This window comes from Pristis pectinata, chromosome 4 (assembly GCF_009764475.1).
Source record: "Pristis pectinata isolate sPriPec2 chromosome 4, sPriPec2.1.pri, whole genome shotgun sequence".
Taxonomy (NCBI): Eukaryota; Metazoa; Chordata; class Chondrichthyes; order Rhinopristiformes; family Pristidae; genus Pristis; species Pristis pectinata.
Window position 1 is genome coordinate 27,859,887 of NC_067408.1, and position 18,043 is coordinate 27,877,929.

The 18,043-nt window shown below is 36.6% G+C and overlaps 1 protein-coding gene across 2 annotated transcripts; it reads right to left on the bottom strand.

Moving 5' to 3' along the window:
• Positions 1–10,305: 10,305 nt before the first annotated feature.
• LOC127569503 (microfibril-associated glycoprotein 3-like) lies at positions 10,306–17,941 on the bottom strand. 2 transcript variants are annotated; one of them, XM_052014215.1, is made up of 3 exons: positions 17,667–17,941; positions 13,793–14,227; positions 10,306–12,464 (listed from the first exon to the last, which is right to left on the bottom strand). In XM_052014215.1, the coding sequence occupies exons 2-3, from the start codon at positions 14,070–14,072 to the stop codon at positions 11,743–11,745; spliced, it is 1,002 nt and encodes a 333-aa protein (XP_051870175.1). In that variant the 5' UTR covers positions 14,073–14,227; positions 17,667–17,941; the 3' UTR covers positions 10,306–11,742. The 2 variants fall into 2 exon arrangements, with proteins under 2 accessions (XP_051870175.1, XP_051870174.1); XM_052014214.1 differs by having other exon boundaries at positions 10,306–12,467.
• Between the last annotated feature and the right edge of the window lie 102 nt (positions 17,942–18,043).

The following is an 18,043-nucleotide window of genomic DNA, read 5'->3' on the forward strand; positions in this document are numbered from 1 at the left end:
TGCCCAACAGATTGCTAATGATACACCAATACCCTTTTGATATAATGAATACAAGAGCTGGATGATTTAGCTCGAGTTTTCACTGCCTGCAGTTTTCTCAGTGGACAAAACCTTAAGATTTTACATATTACAGCCTTATAGTTCATCTGCAGTTTCAATTTAGTTGGAGCTATTGATCATCCAAATTTAAATTATGTTTAAACTTCTGGTTAAGGAAAGCCATTCACTATGCTTTGTTCTGTAATATTATTTTGACACAGAATCATACTTGTCATAGATTTCAGGATTAATAATGCTTTTGTCATCTATATAAATTCTTGTGCCCTCCATAGTCTAAATTTGCTTGGTACTGATTCTGGCCCTAATCTTTATTCCCTAGCAGCCCAGTGCCATTATTTTTATTAAGTAAATGCTTTTATTTCTTCCAATTCTCATTAAAATTGAAACATTTTTTGTTCAATGTAGGAAAATCAGTTTATTCACAAACTTGGTCATATGCTGACTGCTTCTGGGCACTCAGATTCCTCTTCTCAAAAAATTCCTCCTTATTACAACAGGCCCATATTTCATGATGTGTTGGTTTATGCTTGATTCATTTCTTAGCATGCAAATATTCTTATAACATCTTGACATGTTAAAGACTCTTCTCATTCCTAAATTGAGAATCAGATTCACATGTAGATCTGCCATCTAATACAACCACAGTTACAGCTGAGGTAGCCCCAGATGGCTACACAAATTATTATACATGATATGCATTACAATTTTCTCTCCTTATGGAAGAAAAATACTCTCAGTTTAAAGATCATTCATTTTAAACTCTTTAATTTTAAACTCTTCTTCTCCAATTCTATCATCACAATGCAAATTAAATAACCTGTTATATTTGAATTAAATATTTGAGGCAAATGTTATAAATATAACACTTGGCATGGAGCTATGCCTACAGTATGCACATATTGCTGATCACAGGTATACCTGCATGATTTCCTGTCCATTAATATTAACAAAAAGAAAATTGTAATAAGTGCACCCAACTGTTTTCCACATAATCATGAAGAACCATATAAGGAGCCATTTCTACATATAAAATGTTTCATCTTATTAAAATCTCTCAATCTAATTTTTCTTCTCCAAAAATAAATGCATTAGATGCTTTTCTATAACCTTGAATTTTATGTTTTGTAATTACCATTACTCTTCTTTCAATTTGGTCCAATGGATTCATTCTAGCATACAGCTTAAACTTTGCAAAGTTTACACAATTTTGTAGATGTTTCTTTTTCAACGAGATATTAAAGTAGCTCATTTTAACTTTTAACTAAATGCCTTCAGGTGCATTGTGTTCTTCATTAGCTCTGTTGACAAATAGTTTCAACTTAATAGATACCACCAGTAAATGAAAAGTAATCATAACCCTATGTATTATACTTCTGTCAAATTTGCTAATAAAGTCTATTAGTGTGTTGTTCTTTCATATCCCAATTATTTAAATTTTTGTGCGTTAAAACTATCAGTTTTTCATGACCTTATTTTATTAATTAATCCTTTGAATTCTTGTATTTTTTAAAACATGAGTCACTAGGTCGTAGTTCACTGACTATGTCAAATATTTAATTAAAATACTTACCTAGGTATCAAATAACTGTCAGTGGCGAGTATTAAAATTATTTTATATGTGATGTCTACAGGGATGAGTGAAGGAACTTAAAAATTCCAGCTTCCGAACGGGTATCTAAATGAAACTGGCAAACATGTGGATATGCCTATAACTTCACCTTGGTGTAATGATTTTTTTTCTGGGGGAGGTGGGATGATGTGCCTCTGTGTTCCCTCCATCCACTACCATTCCCCTTCAACTGTAGAAAGCCCAGAATTCCACTAGTCATTGCCATCAAGTGATATGGAAATGGGCAGACTCAGCAATCCAAGCCAAACTGAGGGAATATGGAAATAAAACTTAACCTTTTAACAGTTAAAGTAACAGCTAATGACACGTTTCTTAGCTGAAACAAAATACTCACACATGAATAATGTCAGTCCTAAGGTGTAGTTCAGTATTTTAAATTTCAGTCATTTTTTTCAAGACCATAATTTTATACAATTTTTCTGGTAATATGGATTGAAAACATATTGCAAAGTTAAATCTGAAATAGATTAAAAGTTGCAAATTTCATTTTTATATATCACAGTTTAATGGAGTTACTCAGCTGAAATAATAACCCAAACATGTCAGTAGTGTACACATACACTAATTAAACAACTCATCTCATCTTTATTAGATAAAGAGAACTTTGTCAATTATTTCAATACTGATAAACTAGAAGAGCAAAATTAAATGAGGTTCCTTCTTCTGTTTATTATCCATGACACTTCATGGAAGTGCAAATGCAAAAGACAGCAGTGACAGAACATAAGAATCAAAAACAGAAAATGGAAACTCAGCAGTGAGAGAAAAAAGGAGTTGACTTTTCAAATTGATCACATCATCAGAATGAATTAAAAATACATTTTGCATCGTCCAATTTGTATCTTTAATATGGCAATCTGAGCCATGCATTCAGTGATTCCAGGCAATATACATCACTAGTTAACCTAATGACCCAGATAATGAAAATTCTTTCACACCCTGCAACATGATGGCTCCTGTAAAAATGTGGTATAGTATTTTCACAAGTGCCAGAAACAAACACATTTTGAGACTGCCCACATATTGCCAAATAACACATTACTGATAATGATATGAACTAGGAAGAATGATCATGGAAATTTTACCTCACCTTTTCTTTTGTGAGACAGTTTCAACAAGTCTTTTGTGTATCTCAATACAACCCTTCACTTCCAAATTCACACAGAGATGACAAAAAATTCTCCACACCAAAGCCCTGACAAAACATAATGATAGCATAGGATTTTCTTGCCCATACCATACAGTATGATTTTGATTAAAGCCATAACCTGTCCTAAATGTTCCTCACAAGCAAAACATCCTATCCAAGGGAATAACAAATATAACTTGGTTCTATTTAAGTAGGTATTCCAGTATGGCCAGTACACAGTATTATAACTGTTTTATATGCAATGCCTATATCTTTCACTGAGGTATGTTAATTCTAACTCCTACCTTAATATTTATGCCTTACAGTTGTCAACACTCATAATGTAATTTTCTTCTTTCACACAATTTGACTCTTTCAATAATGATAGCATGTTTCTACTGATGAGACGTCAGAGTACTGCAGAGAGAACTAAGAAAAACAAAGCACAGTTTCTCTTCCAAACACATCTGATTTTGAAATGAGAGCATATCCATTAGGTGATTTGTTAAATCTGTGACAATGTGATTTAATATATTATTTGAAGCTTCACCTGGAAATAGTGCCACTTTAATTGGCTTTTTCAGGAGCACTCAGTTTTATTTGCTCTCATCACAGAGAAAAAAAAAGATAAATTCTGCAAATCAAAACTATGTTAACAAAAATAGAAGCATTTCATTTCTAAAATTGTAACATTTCTGGATGAAAAATGAATTAATTGACTTCTGAGTCTTACTCAATTAAGGCTAAATTAAATGGAAACTATTTGTTCTGCCTTAGCAACAAAACAGAGTCAAACAGTTTCCATGGTAACCATGAAATAGCATTAAGGAAAATATATTCCATGAACCAAATACATAGTATTTCAAATATTTTCTCATTTATTAGTCCACGGCATCGTATGGAAATTGTATAGTTTTTCATTCTAAAGACAATTATAATTTCCTGCCACTCCAGTTTGTCTCCAATGAAATACATGTATCCAATATTCACAAAGGAAGCAATCAGGTGAAGCGTGATTTTAAAGTGCGTGTATTTCTCTTAAAGTGTATTAGAAGTGTCTAAGATGGGGATACATCAGAAGGAATAGGGAGAAAGAAACACAGGTTTTAAAACATTGTGATTAATTCACAAATACAGATTCAGAAGCTCTCTCAATAGTTTGGTTAGTAAAAACACCACAAAACTCAGCCATAAGGTAAAGGAAGGTTCCAACTTAATTAGACCCAGTTAGGTAATTTCCATAAGAGTAATTTACAATTAGCCTCAGATTCTGTGGAAAGCAACCAAAGTTTTCACTATAGATCATTGTCCAATGACTGTCCTTAGATACATATAGAGCAAACATTATGTGTGGGCAATGGTAATAGATCCCACAGTCAGGTAGTTCTCCAAAAACCATAATCTAGGCTCATGAAGAATAGTGTGAGATTTCTTACAGCTGCTTGCTGTAGAGCATGAACGATGAAATGTTATGGGGCAAAGATGGAAAAGGGTTATAAAAGGAGACACGTGAGGAACTCAGCAGGTCAGCATTGATAGAGGGGAATGGAGAGTCGACGTCTTGGGCCGAGACTGGGGAGGACGAAGTGGCAGGTCACGTAGAGTGAGGCCCAGAGCTATGGGAGAGAAAGAGAGAGGGCCAGCAGATACTTGTGCATAGCAGAGAGGGCAGCCTCTTTTAGAATCTTGCAAGGTGAAACTCACAAGCATATGCACAGACACTTACCTCGTTTCAAAGCTCCCGCTCCAAATCTGGCTCCAACTCCTGACTCTGCAAAGTGAAACTTAAGGTGAAAGGATGTGTAATAAATACTGGCCTTGCCAGAGATGTCCAAATCTATTTTTTTTTAATTCTATTTATAATTGAAATCCAGTGATCCAGCAGTCAGTGACAGTTCTGCTGGTTTAGATAATTAGGACTTTTTCTGTGCCTTAATTCAATTTCCTCCAGAAGAAATGAAAGGTCTGAATTAGAAATTTTTCTTTTCTGTAGTTTTATTGTATCTAGATGCCATTTTCAGATAAAGCATGTGGCTATTTGCATCATTGGCTCCAGCTGCCGATATTCTTGAAAAATATCAGAAAAAAATTGGTAAAACAATTAGAAAATAAACACATAGTGAAGGGAGTGTTGCCCATTTCTCACTTAAGCTGGACACCCAGACTCTTTTAAATGTGCAGGCAGAATTCTCTTTTTAAAAGTTGCACTTGAATTTCCATGGTAGGAAAACCTCAAAGAAATTATTTCCTCCATTAATGGCAAAAGAGTTTGGATATTTCATTTCTATGTTGAATCACTCATTAGGAGCCTTGGAGTCTTGGTGCACCAGGTTATCTTGATCACTCCGAACAGCAAACTTGCTTTAGTCCAAGGAGCAGTCATGTCATAGAGACATACAGCACAGAAACAGGCCCTCCAACCTACTAAGTCCCCAATGAACATCATGCACCCACTTTTACACTAATCCTACCCAAACCCACTTGATTCTCCCCATGTTCCCATCAATTCTTTCCCCCCCATCTCTAGATTCCACCATTCACCTACACACTAGGGGCAATTTACAGCAGCCATTTAACCTACCAACCCGTACATTTTTGTGATGTGGGACGAAACCAGAACACCAGGAGGAAACCCACGCAGTCAGAGCGAAAATGTGCAAACTCCACACAGACAGCACTGGAGGTCAGGATTAAACCCAGCTCTACTGGCTGTGCGGTTGTAACACCCTGGTATTAAAAAGGAACAGGTGAATTTCCATACTTTTCCTAGGCCTTTAATTTAGATACAGAAATCAAATCCTAGGTTTCTGTATTGAAAACAACTGTTAGATTTTTGCTGCTTTGTTTTTTCTTTAAAACCATGAGAATATTTGGAGTTACTTGTTAATAACTGCCAATTTTTGATCTTTCAAAATGAACCTCCAATGTTGCTAAATGATTGGATTTCAGAAGATTGCAATCCTCCTATTTCTGGTGGATTCCCTTGGCTCTTTAAATCCACCCTGTTCCCTATAGCACTGACATAGCTTTTATTACTAATAGTGCTGGAATAAATTAAACTTAGCTGACCTTGGTGAATCATTCTGTTGGAAGGTAGGTTCACTTTTGCCCTTCTCATTTTATTTGCATCTGAGCTCCACTTACTTAGATTTGATAACTATTCTTGACCAATAAAAATATGCAGAATGACAATGTATTTCCAAGTAAAGATAGACTATGATCTGGAGCAGAATCTGCGGGTTGTGATGTTCCCATGCATCTGTTCCCTTGCCATTCTTGGTGGTGGAGGTCACAGATTTGGGAGGTGCTATTGGAGTAGCCTGGGCAAGTAAATGCAGTGCATTTTGTAAACAGTACGTACTTCAACCAAATGTGCCAGCTGTGAACGGAATTAATGTCCAGAGTTGGAGAGTATACCATTACACTTCCGCCATGCCTTGTAGATGATGATGGAAAGGCCTTGGGATAGCTAGGGGTATTCACTGCAGGATACCCAGACTCTAATCTGCTCTTGTAACCACAATTTTTATGTTGTTGGTCCAGCTGAGTTTCTGGTCATTGGTGACTAACAAGATGCCATTGACTGTCAAGTTAGAGCATCTCTAGCTGGAGATGATTATTTCCCAGCAATTTAGCAGTGTGAATGTTACTTGCCGCTTACCAGCCCATGTCTAAATGCTGCTTAGATCTTGCTGTATGGTTACTTCATTTGCTGAGGACTTGTGAATGGAATTTAATACTGCACAATCATTAGCATGGAAGGGATTGATGGAGCAGCTAAACATGATCGGGGCTAGGATACTGTCCTGAAGTGATGTTCTAGGGTGAGGATGATTGACGTCTGGCAACCACAACAATTAAGGTATTAGTCCAACCACGAGAGTGTTTTCCTTTTGCCATCCATTGGATTCAGTTTTACCAGGGCCACCCCACTCACTCATATGCTGCTTTTACACCAAGAGCAGTCGCTGTCACACCATCTCTGGAATTCAGCTCTTTGGTACATATTGAGGCAGAGGCTGTGAAAAAGTCTGGAGGTGAGTAATCTTGGCAAAATTTAAACTTAGCATTGGTGAATAGGTTATTAAGTTCTGCTTGATACTAGGGAAACAAAGGACTGCAGATGCTGGAATCTAGATGAAAAACACTATGATGCTGGAGGAACTCAGCAGGTCAGGAAGCATCTGTGGAGAAAAGCAGGTGGTCAAGGTTTCGCGTCAGGATCCTTCTTCAGGACTGCTTGATACTACTGTCTGCAACAGCCTCCATCATTTTGTTCATGATTGAGCAATTGGGTTGGATTGCATTTTTCTAAACAGGACATACTTGGGTAATTTTCCATATTATCAAGTAGCTGCCATTGTTACTGGAACAGCTTGGCTGGAGGCAGTTATTGCTGGAGTACACTTCTCCAGTAGTGCAGCTGGGATACTGTCTGATTCCATAGGCTTTGCTGTATCTTGTGGTCTCAGCTGTTTGGAGTCATACGGCACAGAAAGAGGCCCTTTAGCCCACTGAATCTGTGCCAAACATCAAGCACCCATTTACATTAATACAACACTAAATTGCTTTTTATTCTCCCCAATTTCCATCAACTACCCTGAGATTCTACCCCTCACCTCTACACTAGGGGTAATTTTCAGCAGCCAAACCTCAAGTCTTTGGAATGTGGGAGGAAACCAAAGCATCCAGAAGAAACCCATGCGATCACAGGGAGAATAAGCAAACTCCACACAGACAGCACCGGAGCTCAGGATTTAACCGAGGTTGCTTGAGCTGTGAGACTACAGCTGTGCTACTATGTTGCCTTGTTGGTCTGTGAACATTACATGTGCTAAACTGAATTGGCTGGAAACCATCTTCTGTGATGATGGAGAGGAAACCAAGATGGATCATTCTGGCCGAACATTAAATAAGCAAATGGAGCATGTATTATTATGGCTGATAAAAAAAAAACATCTACTGAAAAGGTTGGATTTAGCACTCTGACAAACCAAATATTTTGGATTGCAGAATTTTTCTCAAATCTCAACATTGAAAATAAACTGCGCAGTAGCAAAACTAGATAATGCTGAAAATTTGAAAATAACCTTTGAAAGGTCAGAAGTATTTAGTACTATGCAAATAAGAGAAGATAGTCGCTCATCAACATGGCATTAATTAAAATTCTATTTAAATTAGTCACATTTGATAGCTAATTAATGATAATAAAAGCAATTCTGGAAGACAGTGATAATTACAAGAGCAGGGTAGTGTTGATTTAACTCTCTCCTTTCTGCATTTCTTACTCATTCTGCAACAAGTGACAGGGTGAAGTTCCCTGTACCTCAAGTGAAGTTATATTTAGAACATAGAACAGTACAGCATAGGATCAGGCCCTTCAGCCCATGATGTCTGTGCTGAACATAATACCAATTTAAAATACTTTGAATACCTTAGGATCAAACTTGGATGATTGTGGAAACTCAGGAAGATTGTACACAACCATTTTGGCTCTGTCAACTGATTCTTCTCCAGCACCCATTCATATATCTGCTCCCCTGTCAATTGTGCTGCACAGGTTTGTTTCTGTGCCTCTTTTGTACCCTTGATAACTTATGACTCATTGAAAGATGAACTAGCTACTCTGGCCACCAGACCTATGAGTCCACTGATCAGTGGAGTACCTGTCTGATGGTAAACTTTTTAAAATGCTAAAGGACAGCAACCATGATCCAGAAACCATGATCAATGCTGTGCACTAATCTGCTAATGCTTTTAGAGTTGCAATGTGGAACTTCCATTAAGAATCCTCAGTTAAGCTACCAACTGGAAGTGATATGGCCACATATCAAATGCCCTCAGTGTGGCAGATACTTTGGAACAAAGCAATGGAGATCTTCAATGATGAGTGTCTGTAGTATGGGTTCTATCGTGGAACATGTGGATGTCGTAAATTCTCTCTACGATCTACTGTGGTTTTGCAAAAGCCTTTGCTCATCATTCTACCTTATGACTTGCTGAACTGAACTTTGAGAACTATTCCTAGACTTGGGGTTTGGGAATTTGCCACACACACACACTTCGAGTTTAGTTTATTATTTTTTTAGGGGTCAATGCTTAATATCTAACATTTTTTACTTATATTACAAGTAGCTATTAATAAATAGATTCTAACACTTATACATGGTTCTTTGTGTTTCTATTGTTGTGGGTACGTAACAACAGAGAAACCAATGCCAATACCAGGTTGGTAACTGAAGAATTGAAATTTAAAGAAAATTGCAAATAACCAAGAGCAACATGGATTAAAGTAAAATCCACTAATTTGCTGTGAACTTCAAATGAAGAGATGGTGGAAACAAATTCAGTACTTTCAGAAAGGAATTAAATACTCAAAAGAGAAGCATAAAGGACTAGGGAGCAGAACTAATCAGATGATTCTTTCAAAAACATGATGGCAGAATGGTTCCCTTCTTTACCATGGCATGAATCTATTTGTTGCAAATGATAAGTTTGGATTCAGATTGAAGTTGGTCACCCATGCACATCTGAGGAATAAGCTTCAGATCTTGCATGTATATTTCATGTTCTTCAAATAAATATCTTCCCTTTCTTCCACACTGCCTGTAGTCAATGAGTCATACAGTGCTAATTTCTTACTACTACTATTCAATATCCAATTGATCATCATGAGTTTCTCTGAATGGAACTGTGGAAAATGGGAGACAAGTGCTATTGCTAGCACTGGGCCATTTCCCTTCAATTGTTTAAAAGCAGAAATACAGAGCTTTCCAAGACCAATTAAGTGAATTTTAAACCAATTTCAATCACACAAATAGTTGTAGATGTATGTCCCCTACAACATTTCTGAAAGGTTGTGTGGAACTTAATGCATAGAGCAGGAACAGCAACATGCATTGCTTTTGATTTTTTTTTCCCACTGATGAAGTGGGGTGCAAGCCAGGTCATAGATCACAATTCAACTACATTGAGCTTTTTGGTGCTTAATTGCCCTTATTAAAGAGCCTCAAAAAAAAGTGAATCAGGATGAAAAAAAAATCAGTATTAAAATACAGCATTGCAGTTTTCTGAGTCTTTTACTTAGTTCTCCCCTGGTGGAGCCAGTTAAAATTGGTGCAGATCTTTTCAAGATATATTTATTGGTTTAAGAATTGCAATCCAATGGAAGTGGATGATAACCTATGATCAGGGTTTCCCTCTGGTGTTCACCAGATGTAATTACAAGAGATAAACACATGGGGACTTGCTTCTGATGTATTTTATGTTTGCAGAAATATGGCCGAAGTACCCAAAATCATATCAACTTTTTAAATTGCTTTCTAAACTGCGTTTAATTTTTTTTTTTTAAACGGTTTGCTTTAGAACGTTTCATTCTTTATACCTGGCAAGATTAACTGACAGGGTGCAGCTTTGTTGATGAAACTGATCGTACAGGGAATAATTTTTTTTAATATCAGAACATAACTGATGAAACGGTCACAGCATCAGCTACCAACAGTTTATGGTTCATACAAAAACTAAATCACAATACAGATCACAACAGAACTACATTTCAAACTACAACACCGTAAAGATTTTTTGCTCCAACAGCAAACATTTAGTCAGTTAACATTTTGAAAATGGGTAAAGTAGAAATTTCACAGAGCTAATTTCCCAAATATTCCACCTGTAAATGAGAGTCAATTGTAACTGTGGTGAAAATGGAGAGAAACAAAAATATAATCTTGTATGTATTGGTCCCTATAATATTCTGTGCCACAGATGCGTTTAAACATCACCATTTGTGCTAGCAGAAATGCGAGTTGAAATACTACTACCTGAATTAATCGAATTAACTCTCATTGAAATAAAGCAAAATGAACAGTTGAGGTATAAATCAATCTAATGCAGTTTCTGAAAGTTCAATTTAAAGCACCACTGCATTTTAACCAGAATGCTACATGACATTTCATTAATGCCACTAATACAAATTTGTAACAAACTCTTCTTAAATAAAGTTCATAAGACATTTCAATCATAGCTGTTACTAAAGTGTGCTACAATTGGTAGACAGAGGGGATAACAGGAGTAATAAAGTGTAGGAAAATTCTTCCTTGCTTGAGATAGTAAAGGTATTTAATTCAGGGATTCTATAAAAATCAACATGGAAAATCCTTGCATACTTCTACATAGTAAAATAATTTAAGTATATCTTAAAATATACATTTTTGGATGATAGGGAAGTAACACTATTAGCTCAATCCTCTTTGTTGGATCAAAAACAATCATATGGAATTATTAGCTATAACTTTATCTCATACATCTGTCCAACAATTATGAGCTAGTCATAGTTAATCACTTTTTTCAAGTTTGCAATTAACAATTTGGTTGGTGGGGCTTCCACAGAGAACTCAAACTCAAGGTTACATCAAGTTCATTCCCCTGACAAGTCTGAAAACTTCTGTCATATTATAGTTTTTGATCACTACAAGTGACAAGCTAACATTTCCAAGATTGCACAACATTAAATCACTTGCTGCTATATAATACAATTCTGTTCTTTCTATAAATTTAATTAAATCACCTAAACATCCATTAAATAGAGTACGATTATCAAACAACAACTACATATGAATGTAGAAAAAACATTTATACTGATACCATCCATTTTTGGATATATGTGGCAGTAGACTTTTCAATGACTGTACAAGTGGTCACATGCTACATGTATTATGACTGTCATCATGGTGGAAATTACACACAATACAAATTGAATATTACCACCTTATTAAAAATTATTCTGCTGTTATTTTGTCTCTAGCGACTAAACATTTCTTTTACAAAATTAACCCATATCAAAGAAAACTTGCACAATTTACATGTGACTTTCACAAAGAACACCATCTATTGTGTCTTGGACAAATTCTCCTCAGTGGTCCAATTAGCTGCTTCCTTGAGAAAGATTGTCAATGCTCTGTTTCTCTGACTGAGAATGTACTGAGACTTGAACAGCAATCTCTTGACACTCCTCATGCATGTACGAGTCATCAGATTCCCCTGCAGGTGAACAGCTGCGTTGCATTTCAGAATCTATAGTATAGATCTCATCATTGCAGCCCATTGCTTGTGCCTCTTTGTTTTCTTCATCTGTGGCCTGCTCTACATCATCCATCCGCACAGCCTCGATAATTTCTTCTACAAACGCTCTGCAATTCAAAATAAGAGGTGGCAGAGGAATGCTCCGAGCAAGTTCTTCTATGTACCTGGCAAATTCCATGGTCTTAAATTGAGTTACTTTAGCCAGCTCAAGTGTCTTTGCTGATGTGATGATAGGAATGCGTTTTGCAATTTCAAACGCTTTCTGTAATTTTTCTGCTCCTTCCATTTTGAAGAAGTCATTGATTGCCTTTTCAGTTTTCCTGAGGTGACTGCTCATCATACAGAGGCGAGTGATGTTCAATATCATAATAATCGAAAAAGCAACGAGGCAAACTATCATATAATAAATACCCATATCGCCTGTGGTAAAGACAACACGCAGAGTGACTGTGTAGTTTAAAGTTCCATGAGAGTTTGTTGCGATGCATGTGTAACGACCTCGATCTGCAAATGTGACACTGGTGATGTTCAGTTCTCCACTGTCTAAAATAAGCCATTTTCCAACTGCTTAATTAAGAAAGGAAAATTAGTCTTCACAGCAACATATGACACACAAATTTATACAGTATGTTTCTTCATAGTAATGTAGGAGTCATGCTGTAACACCCATTGTCCCCACTCGCCCATTCTTTCGCCATCAACCTACAATTTGTTTCTGCTGCTTTACATATTTGTCCAATTCCTTTTGAAAATTACTAAATCTACTTTAACCATCTTTTCGGGCAGTGCAAGCTGGCTCATAGAATTTTAAGCAGCAAAATTGTATTTCCCCAAGTTGCACTAATTCTTTTGTCCAACGCCTTAAATCTTTCTCTTTTGGTTACAGACCCCTTGCCACAAAAAAAAAGTTTCTTCTTATGTACTCTATCAAAACCATTCATGATTTCAAACACATCTATTGTCTCCCTTCAGCCTCTGATCTAAGAGCAATTTCAGTTTCTCCAACTATTCCACATAATTGACATATGTGATCTCAACTAACATTCTATTAAACTTCCTCTGCATTTGCTCCCAAGCCCCAGCTCAAAGTCCTTCCTGATCAGCTTGCGATTACTGTGTTTCATTGCTCGCTTTTTTGAACTGCTGCCTAACATCTGAAATTATCCAGTCCTCTGGTAACATTCCCAAATCCAAAGAGGATTTGTAGACAGATCCTCCACTATTTCCATTACTCAGTTGCTTAGGATGCCTCTCATCCATACCAATTCATTCTTCAGCTCCAAGTGCTAGCAAGTTTTTAACCATCTCCTGCACTGCCAGAGTAAAGCCCTAATTGTAAACTCGATGAACCACATTTCATCTGTCTGGGCACTTTACAACCTTCTGGAATGAACGCTCAATTTTCCATCTTCAGGTAAACTGCTCTCTCATCATTTTCCATTTTCATGCTTATGTCCCTTTCCCATCCCACTTTTTTAAAAATCCTCTTTAACGGTCACTACTCATGCTCCTTATCACCTAATCTATCTTTACCAATCTCCATATAGTCTTTTGTCTTGCACCTCAATCCTCCCCAGCCCTGCTTTGAGGACTGACACTACTGCACTTTTAGAGTACATGTTTACTCCACATAACCATCATTGACTTGCAGATACCTATTTCGACAATGGTTGCTTTGGGATCAAAAATGTAACCTTCACTAAAACCAACACCACTCACTACATGATAAAATTAGAGCTTTAACATTTATATTATAACTTCAACTTTTCATATAATTTCACATTCCATTTTCAATTAATAAACTACTTTTTATGCATTGAAAGGGTATGAAAAGGTATGAAAGAAAATAATTAACAATAAATTATCATTGAGTGATCTAAAGTTCACACTACCTGTTTTGCTGCTTTCCTTAAGGAGACTTCCCTTTGAGTTGTACCACAGAATGTTGTAAAACTGACTACTGTTCACATTGCATTCAATCAACACACTTGTTCCTTCTTTCACTATTAGGTCACGGTGTGCTGGTAGGTTTGAAAGGAAATTCGATCCTGCACGTGACACAGAACTGACCCTTCGCACACTGATAGAACTGTAATTTGTGCCATTATATAATCCACAAACAAATATGCAAAAGTTAAAAATCAAAATTACTGTTAAACCTGGATGCTTCATTAGAGAATGAGATTTTCAACATTTACAATAGTTAAACCTATTGTATTCATGTAAATGTACTGCAGGTCCCTGCAACGTGATGCAAGTTCCTCATGAACATATACTTCAATCACCACAAAGTTTTGTAGTGTGTATATCCAAGGTCAATTAAAAACCTGTAATTACAAAGACAGAAATTAAAAAATACATAAGTATACCAAAAGAGTTAAGTGTCAACAGTGCAACAAACCTTTCCATTAATTAATCATAAAATACTTTTGGATTTATTAACATTGCATTTCCCTAGAAATCACAACAAAATGGTCAATCACTCACTGTGAAATATTTGTTTACTCTAACCATTTAACACTTTAAACTGAGTTACAGACAGATTCACAGATGAAATAATTGTCTTCCTCTTAATAACATTTGTCTTAACACAATTTTTGGAGATTTCACTTTTTTTAAAAACAAAATGAGCAGTATGTCATAATATTACAGCACTTACTATTACAATGGCTTTGGGAAGCAACACTAACAATATTGGACCAAATCAAAAAAAGGTGCAACTGTGCAAAGGAAATAAAGATATTGCTCATATCAACAGTGCAAGTTCTAGTAATAAGCGCAGGTTATCCTTCACGTCAAATTGATAAACCATACAATTTCTTTTGGAACTGCGAATTAGTTTTCACAAGACATAAAATCACGGTCATGTTTACAGATCACTTTACCTGCTATACCAAAGGTTTATTGCCACAATAAATTAACAGATCAGTGTTATCTCTTCCCAGTGACCCTAAAGATAATAAACTAATACCCCAGGGAAACATTATACATAATCCAGGTGTACTCTTCCATGCAATGTTTAGTGAATGCTGCACTATCTTAGTTTAGGCACTAAAACAAGGTCCTGGGTCTTTCCACTCAGGCGGATATTAAAAAAATTCCATGGCATTGTTTTGAAGAACAATTGGGTAAATCTCCTTAATGCTTTGGCCAAGATTTATCCCTCCACCAATATGACCAAAACAGGTTATCTGGTTATCTCATTGTTGTTTGTAGTACCTTGCTACCATGTTTCCTATATTACATTAGCAACAAAGCTTCATAAGAATGTATTTGGTATAAAGTCCTATGCAGAAAGTATATGTTAAAGCTGTTATATAAATGGAAGTTTTTCGTCCTTTATTGCAATGTGCATTTTACACACCAAGTTGGGTAAATAGAAATTCTATTTGAGATGAGAAATGAGATATCTTTATCAGTCACATGTACATTAAAACACAAGTGAAATGTATCTTTTGCGTAGTGTTCTGGGGGCAGCTACAAGTGTTGCCAACATAGCATGCCCACAACTTCCTAATCTGTACATCTTTGAAATGTGGGAGGAAACCGGAGCACCCGGAGGAAACCCACACAGACATGGGGAGAACATACAAACTCCTTACAGACAGCGGCCAGAATTGAACCCGGGTCGCTGGCGCTGTAATACTGTTAAGCTAACCGCTACACTACCGTGTAAGTTTGATTTATTTTATTTGGATTTGATTTATCATGCCTTTTTAATCAGTGATTTTGACTTTGATGGTTTCCCTCACTGCAGTTTTTTGTTTAAATGAAGCAACAATATTGATTCCTCAATACATGCTGACTGAACGATACACAAGCATACTTTCCATTATAACCTGACAATATAGTTCAACATCTATACCAAAATACACTCCCATCAGCTTCTGATGCTTTGAAAACAAATTTCCTAGTTGAAGGAATGTCAGCCATTCCAAAAGACTAATCATTAAGATATAAAGAAAAGAACAATTGAATCCAATTGTGAGATCACAACAAAATTGTTAAAACCACCTACTAAATTAATTGGTAGACTTTATGGGTGGTTTACTGTAATTTCTTAAGATGCATCATGAAATTAAAAAGACTTGCATTTACTTTACATATATTGTACATTTAGAAGTGCAATTGTTGCAGTTTTCTTAGAAATAACCATTAATTTTCACAAAGCAAGTAATTAGAAACAGCAAATGCAGTAATGATACAATAATCTATTTGGGAGACAAACATTTCTTAATACATTGGGGATAATTCTCTTAATGCTCTTTGAAACTGTGCCAGCAATCATTTACAGCCACCAAGCTTAATATCTCATCTGAAACACAGCAGCTCTGATTGAAGTGTGCTCCCTCAGTAATAAAACAATGCACAAGATTGTGTCAAGTTATGTGAAAATTTAGACTAGTCAGTGAATAAGTTAGCTTCCATATGGTCATCATATCTAACAGGAAAGGCTTCCATGTGGAAAACGTCCCAAATATTTTGGCTAAGATTTATCCCTCAACCAATATGACCAAAACAGATTATCTGGTTATCTCATTGTTGTTTGTAGGACTTTGCTACCATGTTTCCTATATTACATTGGTGACGAACCTTCAGAAGAATGTATTTGGTATAAAGTCCTATGGAGAAGGCAGAAGTAATTTTTGCTGTTGCCATTGACCTTTAGAACAAGAACATAAGAAACAGAAGGAGGCCATTGAGCCCTTCATGCCTGCACTGTCATTAAAATAATGACTGATAGAATTGTAGCTCACTTATCACAGAAAGAGGCCCTTGCTGTCCATTCAACATTCATTTACACTAACCTTACATTTTATTCTCACCATATTCCCATCAACTCTGCTCAAATTCCACCATTCACCCACATACTCGGGCCAATCAACCTACCAACCTACCAACCTGAATGTCTTTGAAATGTGGGAGGAAGCCTTCTGAAAGTCCAAATACACATTAATTAGTTCCCCCCATCTACTACTTCAAGAAACTTTAACAAATTCATCAAAATATGATTTTTTCATAACTCAATATTATTCTACCCAATCCTATCATTTTAAACTGCCTTGTTAACTTCTCCTTCATAACAGTCACTAGCATTTTCCTCCACTATTGGTATCTATTTAATTGAGTGTACTTTCCCGTTTTCTCTTACTTTTCATAAATAATGTTATATTTGCTAGCTTCTAATCAGTGGGAACTATTCTAGAATTTATGGAAATTTGGAAGTTAACAACCTACATCGACAGCCTACATAGCCACCTCTTTCAAAAGCCTGATTTGCAAGTTACCACGTCCTGGGGATTTATTGACTTTCAGTTTCATTAATGTCTCCAATGTTAGCTTGTTTTAATAATCCTAATTTCGCTAAACCTATTCCATAAAATTTCTAGCAGCGTTTCTTTGTCTATATCCGTGAAGACACACAAAATATTTCTTTAATTTGTCAGTTATTTCCCCTGTAAAAAAAATACAAATGAGATTTACAGTCAATCAGGTTGATGTTAGTGCAATTGCGAGCCATTATATATCATAAATTGCTGCTCTGAAAAGCCTCACTTTAAATAAAAACGATATTCATGTTGAAGTTTCTGTGAACACTTGCAGATGCGCAATTTCACATCGACACGGCAGTGAAAACAATGGAATACTAATTCCAAAGGCCTGCTACAACAGTGCACATATTCTACCACAATAAAGTCCATTAATACAGGGCCGAACAATACAGAAAGAAAATCGGTCAATCGGGTTGTCCAGCTGCTCACTGACCTTAAACTCCATTCTGCTCTTCGCTTCGACGAGGGTTGACGGACCACGCATGCGCACTGACCCTTCACTACGCCATCCGTCCCGTCCTGAACACTGGTCCGCCCAGCCGCCAGAGGCACTGTAAGGCACTGCCTGAGCCGCCGAGTTCCTCCAGCAGTTTGCTTTTTGCATTAGATAACCAAACATATGCTTGACCTACCGTTATAACCCTCCCGTCTTGAGTTACCCTACGTTCAATACCTTCCTGTAAATACATCCTTCGAGTTCATGGAAAGAAAAACTCACGCAGGCGTAGTAGGAACGGTCCCGGAGCTCTCCTTTGGCGCATGCGCAGCAGGAAGGGTGCCGGAGGCATGCGCGGTAGTTCACGGAGCTTG

What these genes read in the sequence shown, in the direction of transcription:
- LOC127569503 (XM_052014214.1), bottom strand. Translation starts at nt 14,072, where the DNA reads ATGAAGCATCCAGGTTTAACAGTAATTTTGATTTTTAACTTTTGCATA. An exon ending in TAAGGAAAGCAGCAAAACAG is followed by an intron (nt 12,468 to 13,792) that starts GTAGTGTGAACT and finishes TTCTTAATTAAG; the next exon opens with CAGTTGGAAAATGGCTTATT.